The 25,463-nt window shown below is 41.9% G+C and overlaps 1 protein-coding gene across 4 annotated transcripts in view; it reads right to left on the reverse strand.

Moving 5' to 3' along the window:
* Positions 1-25,463, reverse strand: part of SMURF2 (SMAD specific E3 ubiquitin protein ligase 2) — a 167,557-nt gene that overhangs the window by 42,761 nt on the left and 99,333 nt on the right. For all 4 annotated transcript variants that reach the window (XM_061615549.1, XM_061615548.1, XM_061615552.1 and 1 more), the window contains 5 exons: positions 16,174-16,258; positions 10,123-10,206; positions 8,054-8,256; positions 5,384-5,468; positions 4,291-4,449 (listed from right to left, as the gene is read on the reverse strand). In XM_061615549.1, the coding sequence (XP_061471533.1) occupies positions 4,291-4,449; positions 5,384-5,468; positions 8,054-8,256; positions 10,123-10,206; positions 16,174-16,258 (616 nt within the window). The remainder of the gene's footprint in view (positions 1-4,290; positions 4,450-5,383; positions 5,469-8,053; positions 8,257-10,122; positions 10,207-16,173; positions 16,259-25,463) is intronic.

The following is a 25,463-nucleotide window of genomic DNA, read 5'->3' on the forward strand; positions in this document are numbered from 1 at the left end:
TGTTTTCATGCCAAAATTTTGCTGCATTGTAAGCAGACAAAAAGCTTTTATTTTTGAACATGGCTTATGCAATTTCACATGATTTGCTTCCATGTTAAATATTTATATACATACCATAACTTTGCTTGAATAAAATGAAAATGTTCTTCTACCTATAAGAGGACACTGTCATTCTGATGAAGAATGACAGAAAGATAAAGAGCATTTTAAGAATTTACATTCTTGTTATGTTTCAAGTTATTTCAGCTGTATGTGCACAGGAAGACCTTTGCACAATGTTCTTCACTGAGGCGGACACAAAAGATAGGTTGCAAGCAAGGCAACATCTATGTTAAATGGTTCAACTTAATCTGTAATGCTGCAAAATTCTTCTACACGTGGGTCAGCACTGTGTGGATTAAATGTAAACTCAGATGAGATGTAAAATTTGGTATGAACAGGATAACTCAGTATCCTTAGGGAAAGTAAAGGTAGCCATGTTGGCCAATACAAAAAAATTGAAAATCCTTATTAGTGTAATACTTGTATTAGACCAGCCATAATGTTACAAAATAGTCTGCCAGCTTTAGAATTCTTGAGAACTCTTCAACAGACTAGATGGTAAGAAGTGATTAAAGATGGGAGAAAAAAAAGCTGTGCATTGATGTAGTCATGGAGTCTGCATCTGGTCAGTCTAAAGATGCTCTGTTAGGCAATATGGAAGTTTAGGATGCATCAAGGGGTTTTGGGAAGAAGGAACATGCAATGGTTGATTCCCCCACCCCACTTCCAAATCTTTTGAAATACAAAATCCAGCTGCTGCCTGGTCATCATTCCAAAGATAAGGGGGTGTCAACCACTGAATGTTCCTTCTTCTCAGCAGCCCTTGGTGCAATCTGAAATCTGCAGAGCACTTAATAGAGCTTCATATGCATGTCATGGTGAGCAATAGTTAATGGTTTACTGTGAACATATAGGTGGCTGCCACTTCACTCTCCCCTAGTGTGAATAGGGGCAGCAAGCTACGATCCCTGACTCAATGTTATCTCCAAACTAGAAAACAAACCACAACTGGTAAACCAATGTTTCTTCTTGGAGCTTAACTGATTAGGCAACATCCTGCATGAAGATGCGTTTCTAGCTGTGTCTCCAGCTTGGAGTACTACGGGACAGACTTTAATCTGCCATGATCATGAGGCATGCTTTACGCCCAGTTATTCAGCAGTCAGCCTGGACAGTAGAACCTGGAAGCGCTCAGTACAGTATATCAGCAAGAAATGCTTACCGCCCTCTCCACTTTGTGATTTACACATGAGTAGACCTGTAGGGTTGTCTTTCTAGGACATTGTCACAGACTGTCACCTGAACAATGTCCCCAAATTACAGTCAGTTACCATTTAGTTTTTCTTCTGGAAACAAAAAAACAACTAGGGTCCAAAAATACTGTGGTTTGCTCAATATATGTAGAGAAGGAGCCAACGTATACAGCCCAGGAAAAAAATCTACCTCCTCTGAATAAGTTTTTTTTTTTTGGCTCAAGGTGCTTTGGTACTGTTAAGCACACTTGTGGTGACCAAAAAAGAGAAGTCTCTGGGGTACAAAGTGACCCCATCATTCCAATGGAAATCTCACTGGGATCAAAATTTACCCCAAACAAGGCAAGTATTTGTTTATTTTAACCGTCTGGATAAAATTGTGGCCTGTTCTGTTACCCTGAGCTCTGTAAGCTTTCTGTTCTTCCACTCTCTATGTTTCTCTTTAGAATTGCCTAATATTAATACTACATACTAATCTTATTTATTGAGTGGAAAGGCAACTGAAGCAATGCATTTTAGACGTGATGTAATTCCACTGGCACATACGCTGTTTTATCTTATTTTATTTAAAAAACTAATCTAAGGCTTTGGATATACTGAAACCACCAAAATTACCTTCTCTCTAGTGAAAAGAAGGGAGAAATCATTTTCACATACTGTACAGACAACAAGACAATAATAGAGAAAATTTATCAGACTGTAGGCTTTGCTGATGACACTATTGGTTTGATTTCTGAAATCCTTTCATAATGAAAGACAGATGTGTGAATGAAAAAGCTTAAGTATGCAATAATAGGTTGAGAAGTGCAAAAAGGATTTGCGATTTTAAGAGCCTGCAAACAGATTTTTCCGACTGAAAGGCTACCTGAAGATTGTCACAGCTATTTTTGAAATCTATATGGAGCACATTTTTGTAGATATAAGTTGATTACTGTTAGGAAACTGAAAAGTAATTGAAAAACAAATACAATAATTTATATTGGAATGATAACAGACCTTTTAAAAATTACATTATTCCCTAGTAGGTATCTACAGACTCTTTAAATATCACAGGTTATTATTTTGCTCTCTAGCCAATAGATAATTAAAGTCCCAGATTTTTCAAACAAAGCAGATTTGCTAAGGAGTAGCTAATTACATTATGTGCATATTTGCACAAGTATTTTAGATATCCTGAACACTAATTTAACTTTTTCTTTTTTACTTGCCATGGCCTTCCTCCCTACAAACAAATCTTGTTCCAGAGACCCATCACCAGTCTTGTTCTGTGGCTTATGATGCCTAGCCATAGATATTTTTCTAGCCACCAAGCTCTTGTGGAATATTACTTAATGCTATGCAGGTGTTTCCCCAAAAATAGACTTTAAAAGGTGTTGGAGTGAGGAACAATGAAATAAAATTCCAGGAAGTCTGAACAAATGGATAGTTCTGTCTAGACAACAGCAAATTTGATTTATATAGTCTCTTCTGCTCTTGGAAACATGACCAACAGAGTAAAAGCAGGAAAGGCACTAAAATGCAGAAGTGAATGGAGAGAAGACCTCAAAAGGTTTGGACAAGCCAATTTAATTGCCCTATGTGTTTAGTGTTAAAACTGTTCCTTGGGGGCAACTGAATCAGTTATTTTGAAGGAAAATCACAATAGTCTTATCTTCTAGGCTGTCTCAAAGTAACCCAAGGTTTTGGTTTTCTTTGGAAGAAACTTAATTGAATTGCCCCTCAAAAAGAGTCTTAACCTGAAATACACTGGACACTCCATTGTTTTCTGTGTACCTTTGAAATCTCATCTTTTTTTGCTCTTAGAAACATGGGACATGTTTATTTTTCTAAGTTTTCTTTAAAGAGTTGGGTTACACCAGGTCCCAAAAAACAAAAAAAGGAAAAGCCTCAAAATGACACTGGAAAATATTTATAAAATAATAAAACAGTAAGATGCCCAACCATTTCAGCAAGATGTTGCCTTGATAGGAAAAGAGTATGCTTGCATCACTGAGGAAGGTTATTACCAACATTCATAAGAGGTTTTGCCCATTTGTATTTAAGAACAGGTATAATTTGGACTTTGTGTAAGAGATGCAACTCAAATAAAAGTTCTCTCTTTATGGTTAACACATTTTCCTTCTAATTGCCATTACATCCATAGTATTTTGAAACAATTAGTAGTTTATATATTTCAAATATTTCTAATTGTCCTCTACAGACATTGCATGGTAGAGGCAAACTATTATTCTGCTTCCCTGTATAATCCTGACCGTACGCTTCTAACAGAATCATGCCCCACAACAGTTCAAACAGCTTCCTAGGTTAAATAACCAAGCTACTGTTGCCTAGCATATCCCATAAAACAGGTGTGGGAAACCTTTGGCCCTCTTGATGTTGCTGAACTACAACTCCCATCATCACTGGCCATTGGTTATGCTTTCTGGGGCTGATGGGAGTTATAGTTCTGCAACATCTGGAGGACACCGGCCATAAATCTTTGAAGTACATTTCAAACACATCTTTAGCATACCTTGAGATCTGAAAATATGTGCCTGCAGATGATGTTCCCACAGCCCTTAATATACTGCACTAGAAGCTCTGCCTCACCACACTTTCATGTCCACATGCTCTTGATCCTGCATTCCCTTGTACTACAATTGTAAGCCCTGCATACTACCATATGCTCTGCTACCCAGATGAAAATGGGCTCTGAAGAGTATTTCTAAGCATTTATTTTCTATTGGTTTAAAACAGTAATGGCAGCCTATGTAAATTACTACGCTTCTGTACTACATCTGGTATAATTATACTTCCATGTATTCCCTCAGTAATATACATTTCAGATCTTTTCTCCATGGCATTACAATGCCCCATTCTCCAATTACGACAACTACCAATACAATGAAATTACATAACCCAAAGTGGCACAATCAACTTATAAATGCATCCCTCGAGAACCACTTATATGCTCTAAAATATCAATCAGCATGTGCTGGTGATATCTTGAACTCACTTTAGAACCAGGTGCAAGTTAGCCGATAGCCGTGGATCTGTGAACTGCGTTGTTCTGTTGTTATGATCAACAAAATAAACTCTGCCAGTTGCTGTATTTCGGATCTCCCATCCAGGAGGCAACGGACCAAGCTCTTCGCAATTGATGTTGCTAAGATCCCTGCAAAAACAAAATAAAAATGAAAAATACCTCAGCATTTTGCCTCTGAGCCATTCAAGTGTAAACGTAACAACAATTCCATGAAGCCTGAGAGTATACATTGTTTCAGAAACTTGATCTATTCGGCAGGAATGTCTTCTCCCAAGGAACAAGCCCACCAAAGGAAAAGAAAAACATGCTCTCAGAAAAACACTCCACTACAGGTCTTGAAAAAACTGTTATCACATTTTCTTTTTTTTAAAATGTAGGTTATAACTACAACAGTAATTAATGGGATACTGACTTAAAACAAAAATGAAATCGTCTGCCATACTTGTCTACAGGGTTGCATGTTCTCAATGATTATGTCACTCTTTTAAGGATATCTGAAGAGTAAAAAAAAACAGTGGAAGAAGACAGACACATTTATAAATACTGGCATCTTCTGTGAAGATTTATGTATGGGTGCAGTGTACTACAGACAATATTAATCAACTGTGAAGACTAGCCACTAGATGCCATAAACTTCATCATCTCAGAAGGGGTGTATCCAACAACTGCATGAGTAAAAAACAGCTCACACAAATCGTCCTCTCTCTTCCCCTCCTCCTCCATGCAACCTCCTGTGTCCCCTGAAAAGGGTCTCTTGAGGGTAGGGGACCTGAACAGTGGGGCTTCTTCATACATGTCTACAGTGTGGGAGTGGGAAATCATCTTACTTCACGCAGAGGGATCAGGGCTAGAAACATGCCGCTTTTCTCATTTTAAATGAAAGGATGCTGAATTTTTTAAAACAAATTTCAAGTTCTGGGCTTGCGCAGGTTCATAGATAATATACACTCCTGCCAACAAGCCAATCTGCTATTATTGCAGTTGTATATGTTGTTACATATTACCCATTTGATTTGTAAAGCAACTTTAACTTACAGAATCAAAAGACATATCATCCACTTACCTAGGTACGCGGGGATCATGCCACGTGCTTACACCAGTCTGAGTATGTAGGAAATACACCTGCCCTTGCTGGGTTGTTCTTTGCTCTGTTCATGTAAAAACAAAACATTGTTTCCTTGCCTAATGAAAACCCCATGGACAGAGTTATCAAGCCTGTATATTAGAAATAAACATACCAGCCTTTTCCAGATTTTTCTGGACTACAACTCCCAATAGCCTCAGCCAACACAGCTAATGGTCAGGAATTAAGGGAACTATAATCCAGGCTGGGAAATGCTGAAATATACCACAGAAATCTTTCCCCTAGAGATTTAGCAAAACCTGAACATCTTCCAGAACTTAGTTTTCTTATACAATATATCTCCCCAATCGGCTATTATATTCCAGGTTGTATCCAACAAAGTTGTGATTTCCACTTTCACAATAGGACAACTTCTTCCTTTCTCCTCCTTGCGTGCCCTCCCCAAATCTGTTGTGGGTTTCCCCCCCAACATTCCAAAGAGGACTGGCAGGGGCACAAGTGCAGCAGAAGTTGAATTTTGCAGGCAGAAGCCCTTATGCTAACAAGACAACTTTTTTGGGGTTATGGAGCTTAAACTGTTACCTGTGTCTCAAGCCTGACAGAATGGGGTAGGGTTGAAAGTGAAACAAAAAGTATCAAGTTTGCTTGCATTACGTTTCTTAGCCTTGTAATGAGACCATAGAGTAGGGTACCATGCACACGGAAGCCTTATTATCTGGAAAAACTAAAATAAGAGCCACATCATCACAACTGAACTGCAATCTTAATGTTGGTCTCAGGATCTGGAAAAAAATTATGAACTGAAAGAACTGAAAATTCTGAACAATTTCTTTAGAAGCCATGAGGAGTAAGTGTATTAGTGCACATGAGTCACATTTTTCCTGGAATTTTTCACATGTATGGGATGGTATTTCTAAACAGGTGTAACTATAGAGGATTACATTAAACAGGAAGTCTAAAATGTGCATATTCATGGCCATACCATAATATACATTGGATTGGATCAAGACTGAGTTGATCACACTTCAGGTAGTCATTACAACTTTGTTCCATTAGTTTCAATGGGCCCAAAGTGCAGTGGAGGTTTCTCACTCAGGGTGACTGGGGCTCTGCCCTATCAGAATCCTAAGTTCTCTCTGTCTTCCACAATGCTTATATGCTTCCATTTTAGTAGAGAGAGAAGGGGAAGATTTCACTCTCCAACCTGTTTCTATCAATCTTCTCAAATCAGCCAATCCACTCTTTTAAACTCCAAGCCAATTGCAAACCATCACTATTGGCCAGGATCCCACCCTCATCTACAGGGTAGAAACAAAGTAAACACTAGGTAGATAGGCGTGTGTGAGAGAGAGAGTGAGAGAGAGAGAAGGAGAGATAATTGAGAGGGAGGGTGTCAGTGTCATGTGTGAGAGAGTATGTACACATGCATTAAGTGTGGTAAGGTGTATGCACGTATGTGAGAGAAATTGTCTGAAAGGTCCTGCCTCCGACCCACCAGATTAAATGGGCATGCTGCCACTGCCAGTGTCATACGCTTAGTCTGGTTCCAACCCATTGCTTTGAACTAAAGTATTTGTCTTTCAGAATCACAAGAGACCTAACTATTTTTTATTAGCCTTCAAGGATACAAGGAAAAACTCCATACATACATGGTCTGTCAAGAGAGAGAGAAAGGATTTGTTTCTTGTATTTCTAACACTGCTTGCTATGCAATGGCTATTAACACAGAAAAATATATCTTACACTGAACCTGCATACTCAATGTTCTATGCTGGCTGGGGCCGTGCACACCACCAAATTATCAGCAAGATTATCTTGGGGCACAGGGAAGAAATATATTTCAAGATCCCCCTTCTACCCCCTCCACAAGGTAATTAGTTCTATCATATGTAGTGGGAAGATCCTCACGTGGAACCAGCCCACTGCATGCATAACAGTCTAGGTTAGGTATATGTGTGCACACATGCATGTTCCCCTAATTTAAATTATCTGTGGACAAAGAATATTCATGTTCTATGGACAAAGTTACAAAAAACTGAATTCAGATAAAATATTTTAGTCTTTATTACTTGTCCCTCAGACCTACCAAATTTGGTAATGTTTCTCAATTATAACACAGATACTCAAACATGATAACATCTTGACACAAGATCTCACAGGCATGTGGTTTTCTGTGCAAAAAACCTAAACCAGCCTTTTTATTTTTTAAAAAGTAACACTCCCACCTCATGATCAAAGCAAGAGTATTCACATCTACAAATCTTTGAAAACGCACACACAGAGAGCAAGGCTACCCCTCTATCTTGGCAATACCCTCACCTATTCCTTTCAAGAGCTTAACATGTTCTTCCCCCAATCACAGTGAAATTGAATAAACTAGAAGCAGAATCTTGACTAGTCAATTTCAGCAGTACATGATTCTGTGAAAAGTGCCAATGATCAGAATAGGAATTTACAGGATTTTTTCCTCACAGCAAACCCCGAATACTGTAGTACACCTATAGTTATTAAACTACCAATGCTAGATTGGGGCCAGAAAACATGGAAGCATGAAGAGGGAAGTCTCTCACATAGATCTTCAGCGTGCATAGTCATCTGTACACAGTCTTTGGGGAAAAAGACAAGTTACACAATTTCAGAATTACACACCATATCCTTCAGGCAAATCTGGAGGAGTATGTAGATGGGTCCTGCTCATATAATTCCTGTGCCTCTGAGACCTCACTCTTCTCTCTGCTAGCCTGGGATCAGAGGACTGTCCACATGTAGCACCATTTATTCCTGTAAGGGGTGTGTTCTCATCCACAAAGCAGCTTAGAGGTCGACCTGGACTTGAGTATTCTGATGCTGGCCTATTGAAAAACAGTAAAGTATGCTTTCACTATCAAAGGGACCGTCTAAACCAGAGATCACCAGCCTTTTTGGGCCCATGGGCACATTCACAAACGAGAAATTGTCATGGACATCTCACACACACACCCAACCTATTGTACTAGCTAGAACAGTATGCTTCTTTCAAGCCTAATTTCAGTGGTGGAGGGGATTCTGTGAGTGCCAGGTAAGGCATATGTGGGCACATGTACACCTACTGGTGCCACGGTGGTGACACCTGCTCTAAACTATGAGTACATTTAATTCAAATATTATCAATCATTAATTTAATAAAGTGCCAAGATCACATACAAATTTAGTGTCTCAATCAAGGGTTTGCAAACTGTGGTCTGTGGACCTCCAGAGGTCCACGAGCTTCATTCAGATGGTCTGCAGCATGTCTTTAAAAACAGTTAAAAATCATACTGCATCAGCACAGCACATTAAAATTGCTGAGGGTCTTGCCAGACCACTGAATAATTTTCCTGCCTGTTGTAACAATTGTAAAGTGGACTACAGGGGGGAAAAGTTTGAGAACAACTCATCTAAATGAATGCTATGCAGAAGCACGATGACAGAAATTAAATACTACTTGTGGCCACAAAATATCCAGACCAGTTTTACAGAAAAACACATACACTGTTTGCATCTTGCAAGGTGTGGGGAGGGAAGAGATAAAGGGCCTAACAGTATGTTCTGACAGTATGTTCAACAGAGATACAGTCTAACAACAGAGTATGCAATACTTAAAACCATATAAAAAAGTTAAAGAAAAATGGTATGTGATAGCCAATATACAGACTGATCCTCACTGTAGAATGAAATTATGGCACAGTGGCAACAACTCACGTACAGACCAGTCCCTCTTCCTCAGTTTTCTTCTCCCACATCACTACGTTACCTTCCACAAGGAGCACTATATAACCCTAAGTCACAACCAAGTGCAAATTGTTCAATACAAAAGAGTAATGCCAGTACCTTCTCCCTATTTTACTGTTTTAATATATCAGGGGCAGGGAACCTTTTTAGCCCTGCAGGCCAGATCTGTCCCCACCCACAGTGAGCTTTGACAGGTTGACAGGACTACCCATCTGGCAATCACCTGATGTCATTCTGATACCAGATGATTGACAGGTAGCTTGTCCTGCCCTCTTGACAAAGTACCTTGTGCAGCGCTTCCCAAGCGCCTGACAGCCAGCTGCTTGTTGGGCATTTGGGAACCCTATCGCAAGGGACTGCAAGCCATGCGCTCAGTACTTCCCAAGCAGTAAGTATAGGGCTGGCAAAGCTGCTTTCTGCAAGAATCAGCTGCTTTCTGATGAGGAACTTGATCACACAGACTTGATCTCACCACCTATCAGCTGATGGGCAGTGACTTCAGTCCTGTTTTCTGCAGCAAACAACTGCGCAATCAAGCTCCCCATGAGGAAGACAGTCACACAGCCAGTCCACCTATATCTCTACCTCACAACTGACATCAGATGGGGGGGGATGGCCTTGGAGGCCAAATTTGCCCATGGGCCAGAGGTTCCCCAACCCTGCTATATATATTCAAGTATTAACACATCACAGGCCTGTTATACCCATGTCCATCTCTTTTAGAGACACAGGGTGAAAATCATGATGCACAAAGAATTTGCATTATAGAAGCAGTATCAGGGAGGATCCTCTAATAAAAATAATGATATGAGGAGCAACCCTAATTTGGGGGTGTGGGAGTGGAGTAGCAACTAGTAGCACCTTCTAGGAATAATGAGCTCCAACTACTGAAATCCACAAGAGGCACGGGTGCTCAGATTCATTCACTGAGATTCTACTACACAGTGTTTTCTTCCAAGGATTCTTACCGTGTTGGTCGCTCCCACTGTGTTGTTCGTGTAATATGATTTAAATACTGAATTCTTCCAGAGGCCGTCCTCCTTTCTTCCCATCTAGAAATTATAAATTGAAAGCACAACACCATATTTATAAGAAGTTTGTTTCAGCCAACAGAAATCATAACATGAACATTACTTTTAACTGATTACCTACACTGGATTGTATTTAAAGTAGTGCTGTGGTGAATGTTCCATCAAAGGCAAGGATTTCTCCTTGAGCAACAAAACATTCTCCCTCTCTTCTCCCTCTGCACCCTCTTTCTGGGCCGCAGCAGATTTGAAGATGGTTTGAGGCACACACGGGTGTGGGGTGGGGAAGTACTCTTGGACTAGTGCTAATCCTTGCACTAATGCAATTATTTCATTGAATACTGCCCACTATATTTATATATTATTTATATTTATTTCTTCCATTTATATTCCACCCTTCCTCCAAGGAGCTCAAGGTGGTGTACATAGTGCTCCCCTCCCCCTTTTATTTTCACAACCACCTTGAGAGGCCAGTTAGGCTGGGACACACTGACTGGCCCAAAGTCACCCAGTGAACTTCGTGGCTGCGTGGGGATTCAAACCCTGGTCTCACAGGTCATAGTCCAACACCCTAACTATAACACTGGCTCTATATTACATATTATAAATATAACTTGAATCAATTTACAAAGATAAAAATAAACAAGCATTAAAACCATTTCAATTTAAAAATGTTATAAATATCAGCAATAGTGTAAGGCGGCAGCAAGATCAGGGCTACTAGTTAGGGAAAGCTTGAGCAACCAAATTAAACTTTGAAAGCACCCAACAGTTGGTGCTTCTCAAATCACTGGTGGGAGGGCACTCCTGAGAGTAGGAGCCGTCATGGAAAAGGCCCCTTTTCATTTTGCTATCAGACGGCATTCTGCAGAATGCACCATCAGTAAGGCCTTCTCCAAAGAGCTCAGGGATATGCTCTCTCCCTATATGGAGGAAGACATTCCTTTATATAACCTGGTCTTGAGTAGTTCATGGCTTTACACCACCCAGAAGATGGCTTGTTAGCTAACAGGCAGCCAGTGCAGTTTATTTAGCCCAGGTGTAATATGTGCATGGCCAGACACTTCATTCAGTACCTTGGCCACCAAATTCTGTACTACCTGAAGCTTTCAAACCAAGTTAAGGGCAATCCCACATAGAGTGCACTACAGTAATCCAACCAGTAGGTTGCCAGTACATGTATCATAGCAGCTGAGCTATCCCTATTCCGAAAAGGGAATAATTGGCAAACCAACTATAGATGGTAACATAGGTTCTCCTCGCCACCAATATAACTTGAACCTCAACTGGTTCCCAGGAGCAGCCGGACATCACCCACAGAATCTCATCAGGATTCCATTTCAGTTTTATCAGGATTCACCACACACACACACAACACACACACACCACACACATAGAGGTTTTCTGTCAGTGAAGCAGCCTTCCCCAAAGGTGTTTCAAACTCCAACTCCCATCAGGTTAGGGATGATTGGAGTTGTAGACCAATAACATCTTCAGGGAACCAGATTGGGAAGGCTGCGGTAAATACCATTCCATGAATGCCAAAAGACTTCTCCAGCCTCTTCTGACCTAATTGGGGAATTTCAATAGGAGCTTATGATCAAGCATTAGGGCTGTGGGGGGAAAGAGAGGCAGGTACACGCTGCTAATCTAAAAAAAGGAAAGGACAAGTGTGCTGCATTTCTGAATTTGTGGGGATGAAGTGCACGAAAACACATACACATGTATGCAACACACACACACCACTGCCACACCTTCCAGAAGCTTTCATACCACTGTCAAACTATTTGATAAAATCAAGGGAAGTTTAAAAAGTAATTTTATGATTTCACCGTGTCATGTGAAAGAACTCTAAGAAGAGCCTGCTGGATCAGGCCAGTGGCCCATCTAGTCCAGCATCCTGTTCTCACAGTGGCCAACCAGGTGCCTGGGGGAAGCCCGCAAGCAGGACCCGAGTGCAAGAACACTCTCCCCTCCTGAGGCTTCCGGCAACTGGTTTTCAGAAGCATGCTGCCTCTGACTAGGGTGGCAGAGCACAGCCATCATGGCTAGTAGCCATTGATAGCCCTGTCCTCTATGAATTTGTCTAATCTTCTTTTAAAGCCGTCCAAGCTGGTGGCCATCACTGCATCTTGTGGGAGCAAATTCCATAGTTTAACTATGCGCTGAGTAAAGAAGTACTTCCTTTTGTCTGTCCTGAATCTTCCAACATTCAGCTTCTTTGAATGTCCACGAGTTCTAGTATTATGAGAGAGGGAGAAAAACTTTTCTCTATCCACTTTCTCAATGCCATGCATAATTTTATACACTTCTATCATGTCTCCTCTGACCCGCCCCAAATGCTGCAACCTTTCCTCGTAAGGAAGTCACTCCATCCCCTTGATCATTCTGGTTGCCCTCTTCTGAACCTTTTCCAACTCTAGAATATCCTTTTTGAGATGAGGCGACCAGAACTGTATTCCAAATGCGGCCGCACCATAGATTTATACAACGGCATTATGATATCGGCTGTATTATTTTCAATACCTTTCCTAATTATCCCTAGCATGGAATTTGCCTTTTTCACAGCTGCCGCACACTGGGTCGACATTTTCATCGTGCTGTCCACTACAACCCCGAGGTCTCTCTCCTGGTCGGTCACCGCCAGTTCAGACCCCATGAGCGTATATGTGAAATTCAGATTTTTTGCTCCAATATGCATAATTTTAATAATAATAATAATAATAATAATATTTTATTTATTGGTCGCCTATCTGTCCAGGTTAGTGGACACTCTAGGCGACTTACAATAACAAAAAGCTATACATAATATACATATACAAAAACAAACCACAGTCCTAAACAATTTAAAACCAATTTCCAATTAAAACATCATAAAATTAATCCTCCTTAATCCCACAAAAAAAAAAAAAAAAGCAGCACACAAAAAACAAACACACACCCAGGCCACCCCAGCCAGCCGGCTTATGTATCCCTCCAAAGAGGGACAGGTGGTAGCAATCAGTCCCAGCTGGCTGGGTACCTGGGGCCTGGTCCTGCAGGATGCAGGTCTGCCAGGCAGAAGTCCCACAGGGAAGGGTGGTGGAGGTGGTGATCCCACAGCAGCAGCAGCAGACTCTCCTTCCCTGGGCGGCGATGTTCTCTTCCTGCAGGCCCTGGGTCAATATAAACACTTGTTTATATTGAATTGCATTTTCCTGCCCATTCACTCAGTTTGGAGAGGTCTTTTTGGAGCTCTTCACAATCCCTTTTTGTTTTAACAACCCTGAACAATGTAGTGTCGTCAGCAAACTTGGCCACTTCACTGCTCACTCCTAATTCAAGTTGAAAAGTACAGGTCCCAATACTGATCCTTGAGGGACTCCACTTTCTACAGCCCTCCATTGGGAGAACTGTCCATTTATTCCTACTCTCTGCTTTCTGCTTCTTAACCAATTCTTTATCCACAAGAGGACCTCTCCTCTTATTCCATGACTGCTAAGCTTCCTCAGAAGTCTTTGGTGAGGTACCTTGTCAAATGCTTTTTGAAAGTCTAAGTACACTATGTCCACTGGATCACCTCTATCTATATGCTTGTTGACACTCTCAAAGAATTCTAATAGGTTACTGAGACAGGACTTTCCCTTGCAGAAGCCATGCTGGCTCTGCTTTCAGCAAGGCTTGTTCTTCTATGTGCTTAGTTAATCTAGCTTTAATAGTACTTTCTACCAGTTTTCCAGGGACAGAAGTTAAGCTAACTGGCCTGTAACTGTAACTGGCCTGTAACTGTAACTCTAACTGGCCTGTAATTTCCGGGATCCCCTCTGGATCCCTTTTTGAATATTGAATATTTGCCACTTGCCAGTCCTCAGGCACGGAGGAGGACCTGAGGGACAAGTTACATATTTTAGTTAGCAGATCAGCAATTTCACATTTGAGTTCTTTGAGAACTCTCGGGTGGATGCCATCCACGCCTGGTGATTTGTCAGTTTTTATATTGTCCATTAAGCCTAGAACTTCCTCTCTCGTTACCACTATTTGTCTCAGTTCCTCAGAATCCCTTCCTGCAAATGTTAGTTCAGGTTCAGGGATCTGCCCTGTATCTTCCACTGTGAAGACAGATGCAAAGAATTCATTTAGCTTCTCTGCAATCTCCTTATCGTTCTTTAGTACACCTTTGACTCCCTTATCATCCAAGGGTCCAATCGCCTCCCTAGATGGTCTCCTGCTTTGAATGTATTTATAGAATTTTTTGTTGTTGGTGTTTATGTTCTTAGCAATGTGCTCCTCAAATTCTTTTTTAGCATCCCTTATTGTCTTCTTGCATTTCTTTTGCCAGAGTTTGTGTTCTTTTTTATCTTCTTCATTCGGACAAGACTTCCATTTTCTGAAGGAAGACTTTTTGCCTCTAAGAGCTTCCTTGACTTTGCTCGTTAACCATGCTGGCATCTTCTTGGCCCTGGCGGTACCTTTTCTGATCTGCGGTATGCACTCCAGTTGAGCTTCTAATATAGTGTTTTTAAACAACTTCCAAGCATTTTCGAGTGATGTGACCCTCTGGACTTTGTTTTTCAGCTTTCTTTTTACCAATCCCCTCATTTTTGTGAAGTTTCCTCTCTTGAAGTCAAATGTGACCGTGTTGGATTTTCTTGGCAATTGGCCATTTACATGTATGTTTAATTTAATAGCACTATGGTCACTGCTCCCAATCGGTTCAACAACACTTACATCTCGCACCAGGTCCCGGTCCCCACTGAGGATTAAGTCCAGGGTTGCCGTCCCTCTGGTCGGTTCCATGACCAACTGGGCTAGGGAATAGTCATTTAGAATATCTAGAAATTTTGCTTCTTTGTCATGACTGGAACACATATGCGGCCAGTCTATGTCTGGGTAGTTGAAGTCACCCATTACTACCACATTTCCTAGTTTGGATGCTTCCTCAAGTTCGTATCTCATCTCAAGGTCTCCCTGAGCATTTTGATCAGGGGGACGATAGATCGTTCCCAGTATTAAATCCCTCCTGGGGCATGGTATCACCACCCACAACGATTCTGTGGAGGAGTCCGCCTCTTTTGGGGTTTCAAGCTTGCTGGATTCAATGCCTTCTTTCACGTATACAACTCCGCCACCAATACGTCCTTCCCTGTCCTTCCGATATAGTTTTCTCCCACTGGTTTTCTCCATTCCACCAGGTCTCCGTTATGCTCACTATATCAATGCTCTTCTCTAAGACCAAGCACTCCAGTTCTCCCATCTTGGTTCGGAGGCTCCTAGCATTAGCGTACAGGCACTGGTAAGCAGTGTCTCTCTTCAAGTGTCTTTGGCACTTGTGGTTTGGCCTGTGGTAATTTTGCCCTTCTGAATTTATACCCTGTGTCCCTGCTCTCACAATGCCTACTTCTAGGCCTACCCTTTTTAAAATTTCATCATTTCTTTGGTCTTGATCCCAGGGGGGAGGTTTATTCCGAACCAGACCTTCCTCAGCTCCTGTCGGGTTTCCCCCCTCAGTCAGAAACATATGGAAAAATGGAAGAGAGAGGTCAAGTAGCATGGAAGCTTTTCTTTAAGAAAGGGTCCTATTTGACAGTGGTGGCAAACTATCAAGAGAATTGTATTAAAGTGGCTATCCAGTGGTAATGGACACCCTAGAAAAGCAAGGGTGAGAGGGCTACTGCTGGGATGCAAAGGGGGATGTCACATCTGGTGAAACTGTCAGGAGATTAAAAAAAATATTGGGCAATGGACCCAACAATTATTAAAGAAATGTTTCAGTTTAATGTAACTGCTCATTCACTGCTGGTCTCTTAAGCTATGTATAAGGTGTGGCAGCAGTTAAAAAATTTCAGACTCAAGTATTATTAGTAAGAATACAGTAAGATAAAATTTGAAAACAAAGTTGTGCCTACAAGTAAATAAGGTTTAAACTCGTATTCTTCTCTCCATTTGTCATCACTGCAAATACTGGACAAAAATTAAAACTGCATTTATGATATGTAAAAGTGGGTCGCTTACCCATCAGGTAAATCATTGTCAAATAGTCTACTGCAGTCCACAACTTGCCCTCCTGTACCTATCCGGTCCCTGGATTGAAGACTTACTATTAAAAAACAAACAAAAGCCAAAATCAGAGATATTGCAATATAATTCAAATCACAATTACATTTGTAAAGAAATAACCTGTAGGTATCTTATAAAGCCTTCTTTTCAGTATTTTTAACAGAGGAAGGATCAAACTCACCATGTTCACACATTATAACAAGCCAGGACTGTTAGCTTATTATGGTTTATTGGGAATAAGCACTGTCCTGTCTAATCATTCCAACTTTGCTCCTTCTTTGGTACAAGTGGGATCAACAAACAAAGAAGCTGCAAAAAGCTTGGGTTCCTGTTATATCTGAACCCAGAATCCAGGTTTGTTGCTCCCTTGGCTAACGATCCATGGGTAAGCGATTCATCTGTTCAGAGAGATAGTGGTTGAACTCCCCCTAAAGAATCAAGTTCATAGATTGAATCCAGCTTTGACACTGGAGGTCGAGGCAGCCTCTGTGGCAAGGAGTGCCTTTCATCACCTTAGGCTGGTGCAACAGCTGCAGCTTCTTCTGAACAGAGATAACCTGGCCACAGTTATGCACACCTGGTGACATCTAGGACAAACTCCTCTAATGGTTGTACATGAGTCTGCCCTGGAGAACTGCAACAAACTGTTGATTGCAGCAGAAATATACCACATCGGTATTGAAAGAAATTCACTGGCTGCCGGTCTGTTTCCAACCACAATTCAAAGTGTGAGTTCTTGCCTTTAAAGCCCTACACAGCTTAGGACCTACGTACCTTAAGAACACCTGTACCTACCAATATGTCCTTGCATTGATGTAATCTTCAAAGGCTCTCCTTCCAGGTACCTCTGCCAACTGAGGTAAATTGGGTGGCAACTAGAGAAAGAGCCTTCTCATTGGTGGTGCCCCATTTATGGAATTCCCTCCACAGAGAGGCTGCCTGGTGCCAACACTGTTTAACTCAGTGTTGTTATACTTTATTTGTGTTATGTTATCTTGTTTTTATAAAGTGTACAGAAGCTCCACTGAAAGTTGGTATATAAATCTTTTAAATAAAATAAATTCCTGTGTGGAAATTAAGGCACTGTAGTCATGGCCAAAAACTGGGGAATGACCCAAACCAACTTATCACCCATTAATATTTGGGGTCCGCCCTCCACTGACAGGAACCCTATGAGAAGAGCAATATGTTTCTATGCATTCCCATTTTGGAGATTTTGCTAATTACCGTATATTCCGGCGTATAAACGACTTTTTAACCCTGGAAAATCTTCTCCAAAGTCGGGTGTCGTCTTATACGCCGGGTGTCGTCTTATTAGGGTTGCCATATTGCCCAGATAGCCGGGTTTTACCCGGATTCTAAGCATGCCACCCGGCGCCCGGCTAGCCCCTTAGGTGGCCCGGATTCTCAGCTTTCATTTTAAAAAAAAATTAAGTTTCTAGGTGGTGCGGTTCTCGAGATATATATATATATATATATTTATTTATTTATTTATTTATTTATTTATTTATTTTCATTTCTAGACCGCCCATAGCTAATAGCTCTCTGGGCGGTGTACAAAACGAGATTAAAATACAATATAGAATAAAATCAGTAACAAAGGAACACATTAAACTAAAAACATTAAACATAAAGCATTAAACATTAAAATGCCTGGGAGTATAGCCAGGTCTTAACCTGGTGCCTAAAAGAAAGAACCGTAGGCGCCAGGCGTATTTCCTCCAGTAAGCTGTTCCATAATTCAGGGGCCACTACAGAAAAGGCCCTAGATCTAGTAACAGTCCTCCGGGCATCCTGGTGAGTTGGTACCCGGAGGAGGGCCTTAGATACTGAACGAAGTGAACGGGTAGGTTCATAGCGGGAGAGGCGTTCCACAAGGTATTGCGGTCCCACACCGTGTAAGGCTTTATAGGTCAACACCAGCACCTTGAATCTAGCTCGGAAACAAATAGGTAGCCAGTGCAAGCGAGCCAGGACAGGTGTTATATGCGCAGACCGATTGGTCCTCGTCAACAGCCTGGCTGCCGCATTTTGCACTAGCTGAAGTTTCCGAACAGTCTTCAAGGGCAGCCCTACGTAGAGCGCGTTACAGTAATCCAGTCTAGAAGTTACCAGAGCGTGAACAACCGAGGCGAGATCATCACTGTCCAGATAGGGGCGTAGTTGGGCTACTAAGCGCAGGTGGTAAAACGCATTCCGTGCCACCGAGGCCACTTGAGCCTCGAGCGACAAGGAAGGGTCAAAAAGGACCCCCAAACTACGAACCTGTTCCTTCAAGGGGAGTGTAACCCCATGTAGAACAGGATAAGCATCCACCATCTGAGCAGGGAAAGAGCTCACCAACAGTGTCTCAGTCTTGTCTGGATTGAGTTTCAGTTTATTAGCTCTCATCCAGTCCATTATCGCGGTCAGGCAACGGTTCAGCACATCAACAGTCTCACCTGTGGAAGGTGAAAAGGAGAAGTAGAGCTGCGTGTCATCAGCGTACTGATGGCAACGCACTCCAAAACTCCTGATGACCGCACCCAGAGGCTGCATGTAGATGTTGAAAAGCATGGGGGACAAAACCGACCCCTGAGGGACTCCACAATGGAGAGTCCAGGGTGTCGAGCAATGTTCCCCAAGCACTACCTTCTGGCGACGATCCGCTAAGTAGGAGCAGAGCCACTGCCAAGCAGTGCCCCCAACTCCCAACTCCGCGAGCCTCCCCAGAAGGATACCATGGTCGATGGTATCAAACGCCGCTGAGAGATCAAGGAGAATCAACAGAGTCACACTCCCCCTGTCCCTCTCCCGACAAAGGTCATCATACAGGGCGACCAAGGCTGTTTCGGTGCCAAAACCGGACCTAAAACCGGATTGAAACGGATCCAGATAATCGGTTTCATCCAAGAGCGCCTGGAGCTGGCCGGCAACCACCCGCTCCAGAACCTTGCCCAAAAAAGGGACATTCGCCACCGGTCTGTAGTTGTTCAAAACATCTGGGTCCAGAGAAGGTTTCTTTAAAAGAGGTCTTATTATTGCCTCCTTGAGACTACCAGGGACTACTCCCTCTCTCAAGGAGGCATTTATTACCTCCCTGGCCCAGCCGGCGGTTACAGCCCTGCTAGTCTTCACTAGCCAAGATGGGCAAGGGTCCAGAGCAGACGTGGTCGCCTGCACCATTCCAAGCACCTTGTCCACTTCCTCGAGCTGCACCAACTGAATTCATCCAATAATAAAGGACAAGACCGCGCTCTGGACACTTCAATGGATTCATCTGTCATAACATCAGAGTCTAAGTCCCAACGGATGCATGCAATCTTATCCTGGAAGTGCTCCGCAAGTTTGTTGCAGCGGGCTTCCGATGTTTCCTTAGTATCATGAGAGCCAGAATGTAGAAGCCCTCGTACCACCCTAAAAAGCTCCGCTGGGCGGCAAAGGGATGATCTAATGGTGGTAGCAAAATAAGACTTTTTTGCCGCCCTAACCGCTTTTATGTACAACTTAGTGGAAGCACTTACCAAGGAATGATTACATCCGTCAGGAGTTCGCCTCCACCTGCACTCTAGCCTCCTTCTCTCTTGCTTCATCACTCTCAGCTCTGGGGTATACCACGGTGCTGTATGAGTTCGGCACTGAAGGGGGCGCGCGAGAGCGATCATGTCAATGGCCCGGGTCATCTCCGTATTCCACAGATCAACCATGGCCTCGACAGGAGCACCAGTGCTATCAGCCGGAAAATCTCCCAGAGCCCTCTGGAAAGCTTCAGGATCCATAAGCCTCCGGGAGCGGACCAACTTAATAGGTCCCCCACCTCTGCAGAGGGAAAGGGCTGTCGTGAGTCTAAAACTCAGCAAGCGATGATCTGTCCATGACAATGGAGTAGATGAAAAATACCCCACCTTCAGATCACCATCTCCATGACCAGTGGCGAAGATCAGATCAAGAGTATGTCCTGATACATGTGTCGGGCCAGTAACAATTTGAGACAGCCCCATGGTTGTCATGGAGGCCATGAAGTCCTGAGCCACCCCGAGCAAGACAGCCTCGGCATGGATGTTGAAATCCCCCAGTACCACGAGTCTGGGGGACCCCAACAACACCTCCGAGACTATCTCTGTCAGCTCAGCTAGGGAAGCTGTTGGGCAGCAAGGTGGGCGGTACACCAACAGTATTCCCAGTCTGTCTCCTTGGCCCAGCACAAGATGAAGACATTCCAGACCAGTCGCCGTCTGGACAGGGTGCTTGGTGAGGGAGAAAGAACTCCTATAGACCACAGCAACCCCACCTCCCCGGCCCTCAGATCTACCACAGTGCTGCACCGAGTACCCAGGTGGGCAAAGCTGGGAGAGAGCAACTCCTCCCTGCTCGCCCACCCAGGTTTCGGTAATACACGCAAGATCGGCCCCTTTCTCCACGATCAAATCGTGGATAAGGGGGGGTTTATTAGCAACCGATCTAGCATTTAAGAGCAGCACCTGGAGATCTGATGGCTGGCTGACAGTACAACCAACAATCCAGTGGATATGAGGAGAACCGGAACAAGGCACAGACACAACTTGTCTGGGACGAGTTCCCCTTACCTGGCACGTTCTCCTCCCAACACCATACCTCCCATTACCCGTCACTACGTTAATTGGGGCCCCCGAAAATCCCCTTATATAAAAACGTCAGGCACCCCCCCCCGGTTAAATCTTTTTTTAAACTACTGTATAGCACTTCGTAGCTTTAACCCCACCTGTTCAGGATTTCAGCCAATCAGTGAAGTGTTTGTTTGGTGGCAGTGTCTGCAAAACTTCATTGCGAGGCCAGAAAATGGTGGTTTCCCCTCCTGTTTATCTGAAAATCTCATAAATTGGGTAGGTATATACATTTCAGTTTTTCCCCCTGTTGTGTGTAGGAGTCAGATCCTGGGCAGTGTTTTGAAAACCTTCCCAATAGTTGCTTTTGGGGGTAAAAACAGTGCTAACCCCATATGTCCAGAGTAAATCCTATTGAATTCAGTAGGAATTACTTTTGAGTAGACATGATTATGAATGTGCTGAAAATCAATGGGACTTTGGAGTGAATGTAAAAAAGAATTGTGTTTGTGTTCTCTTTCTGCCCCCCCCCGTCCTATTTTAAAGCAAGTAGGCAGGGCTTACTTAGGTATTGCAGTTTTTATTCTGTAGGAAACTAATACTGATTTTTAAAAAACTAATACTGATTTTTCTGCAATGACCAATTGGTTTGACAATAAACTATTACATGGGCTGTATGTATTTATACATCTGCAGTGTGTGCGTGTGTGTATGGAGTCTTTCCAACACCCCTGTGAGGTAGGGTTGGAAACCAAGGCAGCTCACAACAAGAAATGAAGCCATTTAAAATCCAATAACCATAAAAACAAGTATAAACAGTTGCAAAACAGTGTAAAGTGGCATGATTCGGAATTTTGGGTTGTGTGAATGAAGTTGCTTATCACTTGAGGTTGCATTTCTGTCCCTGTTTGAGTAAGCCCCATTGAATACGCTGGGACTTGCTTCTGAATAAATAAATTTAGGATTGCACTATAAATATCTTTACAGTTTGTGTAAATAATAAATATATTTGATAGTTATGCTTATATAAATATCTCTTCATTTATCATATTTTTGGTTTTTGGTTAGGAATCCTGACTGGTTGTGAGATGCTTAGTTTTTTGCCTTATAGGAATCTTGTTGTGGTTGGTATGGTATTACATTTAGGAAAGTGTTACTGCCTTCTGTGTTTTTTTTTCCTATTTGCATTTCACTTATCTTTAACCTCACTCCGTTACAGCCATAGAAGCAACAGCAGCATATGCAAGATAATTAACTCCCATTAGTGATAAGAACAAGAATTTATCATTATTATTTCAATTAAAACAAGAGGCTTATCAATACTTTGAAGAGGATCAGATATTTATTTTCTTTCTGAGCCCAGGACTGGGTCTTTCATGATGCCCGGTGTGTGTGTGTGTGGGGGGGAGCAGGAGAGTAGTCGATAAGACAGACATCCTGGCATTGATAATCGAATTAGCAAGGTATGTGTGGGGTTGTTGTACACTTCCAGGCTCAGTTTCATTTTGAGTATGGAGGTGGAACCTGTGTAGATGTGGTTATCAAAGGGAGAAGAAATTTTGAGTTAAGCAAAGCTCTGCTTTTATAAAACCTAAGAAACATACATTACTTTGAATGTCTGAGTGCCTGCACCAGTGGAATACTGGAGGAACTTGTAAAACTTGCTGCAACAGTATTTAGAACTGAGCATGTGGTGTGAAAGACTCCTTTTCCTGACATTTTGGCTTGTTTTTCTCTGATTGTGTATTTTTATTGTTTTTACTATATTTGTAAGCTGTGCTGAGCTCTGTTTTTAACAGCAAAAGGGCAGGATATAAATTCTCTTAATCAATCAATAAATACTCCATAGTGTTGGAAACTAGAGTCTAGGCATTTAATGTTGCTTTTAAAAAAAAGATTTCTCACATCTTTCCTCAGTTTTTGGTGGTAATTCCTAGGCACAAAAACAAAACTGGACAATCCAAATATTAATATTTATAAGTTTATAAGTGACAGTTTTCCTGCTAAGTACCTGCATGTCATAAGCAGGGGTAGTCTTATACGGCGAGTATATCCCAAACTCTATATTTTAACTGGAAAAGTTGGGGGTCGTCTTATACGCCCAGTCGTCTTATACGCCGGAATATACGGTACTAATAGTAAATAGATCTTCTAGAATCTTTAAAATTTGGAATTTTTACTGAATTTAGAGTTTGCACTTTAATATGGATTTGCACTTGTTATTTTGAAAGATGGAACAATGTTCTGATACTTAAGAAGCACTATAGAGACACAGTTAACATATTACTTTTTGTCATTAAGTATCTATGCCTGCAAGAAGTGCTGCACAGAGAACAAGGCAGAAGAAGAATGCAAATGTAACATATACAGTTCACATTTCCAGTATAAAATATATACAAACATCATTTTAGAAATGTCAGTCTTTGTCCACTTGGTAGTATTTCTTATATCTGAAGATTTTTCACAACAGAATTATAGCATGGTAATTTTGTGCCTGAAGTGCTAAACACAGTCTATGAAAGCCTAAGTAGCTATGTTTATTTTATAAACAGGTTACTCAAGAATGAAGCTGAACACATGAATTTATTTGTGGTTTCTGTGGCATGAAGATGAATGTGCTTTTCCTAATCCTGTTTAGATTGGAAATGAAAGCTCATGTCTAGACCAAAATGAGCATCCATCCAGCAACAGATTTTTTTAAATTTTTTATTTGATTGATTGATTGATTGTATTTATATACCGCCCCATAGCCGAAGCTCTCTGGGCGGTTTACAGTAAATACAATAAATAAATAAATAAATAATAAGAAAAGCAAGACCCTACTGCAGCCAAAAGGCATACCGACATTCTGAATGTAAGGCGCCATCTGCAAACAAAAGCCCTGCAACTTCACCTGCTGGAATAAACATTCTTTAATGTAGAGCTAAGTGTACAACTCTTAAATCAGATAATTGGAGATATTAATAAATGTAATCTAGCGTTTTGTTTTGTTGCATCATTTAAGTCAAAGCCATTTCATCCTAACCTCTCAAGGAAGCAAGGTCCTAAAAATAAATCAAACCATAAGATACAGTGCCTTGCAAAAGTAATCAGACCCCTGACTAATGCTCTCATACTACCGAATAACAAATGGTACATTGTAAGTTCATCCTGTATGATATTTTATTTTGAAACACTGAAACTCAAAATAAATTACTGTAAGGTGACATTGGTTTTACGTTGGGAAGTATTTGTAAGAAACATAAAAAACTGAAACATGTTGCTTGCATAAGTATTCAACCCCCACACATTAATATTTGGTAGAGCCACCTTTTGCTGCAATAACAGCTTTAAGTCTTTTAGGGTAGGTATGCACCAGCTTTGCACACAGTGTTGGAGGGATTTTGGCCCATTCTTCTTGGCAGATTCGCTCCAGGTTGTTCAGGATGGTTGGATGTCACTTGTGGACCACAATTTTCAAAGAGCGCCACAGATTCTAATGGGATTGAGATCAGGACTTTGACTGGACCGCTGTAGGACATTCACCTTTTTGTTCTTTATTGTTTGTAAGAAACATAAAAACTGAAACATGATGCTTGCGTAAGTATTCAACCCCTGTGCTGTGGAAGCTCCCAGTTTACACAGATGAAAGACATTGCCCTACTGAGGACACAATTACCTTACCATTGGCCTCCACCTGGGAACCATTAAAGTTGCTGACACAGTGTCAGGATAAAACCCCCATTGTTGAAGGATCATTGGTCAGGCTGTGGATCTGAAGGAAAATGGAGACCAAAGAGCATTCTACAGAAGAAAAAGATAATGTAATACAAATGCATAGATTAGGAAAAGGGTACAAAATAATATCCCCAAGTGTTTGGATATCCCAGTTGGATCAGTCAGGAAATGGAAGCTGCATCACCCCACTCAGGCACTGCCAAGAAAAGCCCATCCCTCAAAACTCAGTGTTCGAACAAGAAGGAGACTTGTGAAGAAGCCAGAGAGGCCAGCAATCACTTTGAAGGAGCTACAGAGTTCAGTGGCTGGGAGTGGTGTAATGGTGCACCAGTCAACCATATCAAGAGCTCTACATAACATTGGCCTGTAAGAGAGGGTGGCAAAAAAGAAGCCATTACTCAAAAAGTAATATCTGAAAGCACTTCTGGAATTTGCCACAAAGCATGAGAGTGCCCCAGCTGAAATGTGGGGAAAGGTTTTGTGGTCAGATGAGACCAAGATACAGCTTTTTTGCCAAAACTCAAAGCGCTATGTGTGGCGCAAACCTAACACTGCCCATGACTCAAGACACACCATTCCTACAGTGAAGTATGGTAGTGGCAGCATCATGGTGTGGGGATGCTTCTCATCATCAGGAACTGGGCATCTTGTTAAAATAGAAGGAAGAATGGATAGAGCAAAATACAGGGAAATACTGCAAGAGAACCTCTTCAGTCCACTAAAAAACTGAAGCTTGGGAGGAAATTCACTTTTCAGCAGGACAATGATCCCAAGTACAAGGTCAAAGCAACAATAGAGTGGTTCAAGAACAAAGAGGTGAATGTCCTACAGTGGCCCAGTCAAATTCCTAATCTCAATCCCATTGAGAATCTGTGGCGCTCTTTGAAAATTGTAGTCCACAAGTGACATCCAAACATCCTGAACAACCTGGAGCGAATCTGCCAAGAAGAATGGGCCAAAACCCCT

Source organism: Rhineura floridana, chromosome 3, assembly GCF_030035675.1.
Source record: "Rhineura floridana isolate rRhiFlo1 chromosome 3, rRhiFlo1.hap2, whole genome shotgun sequence".
NCBI lineage: Eukaryota > Metazoa > Chordata > Lepidosauria > Squamata > Rhineuridae > Rhineura > Rhineura floridana.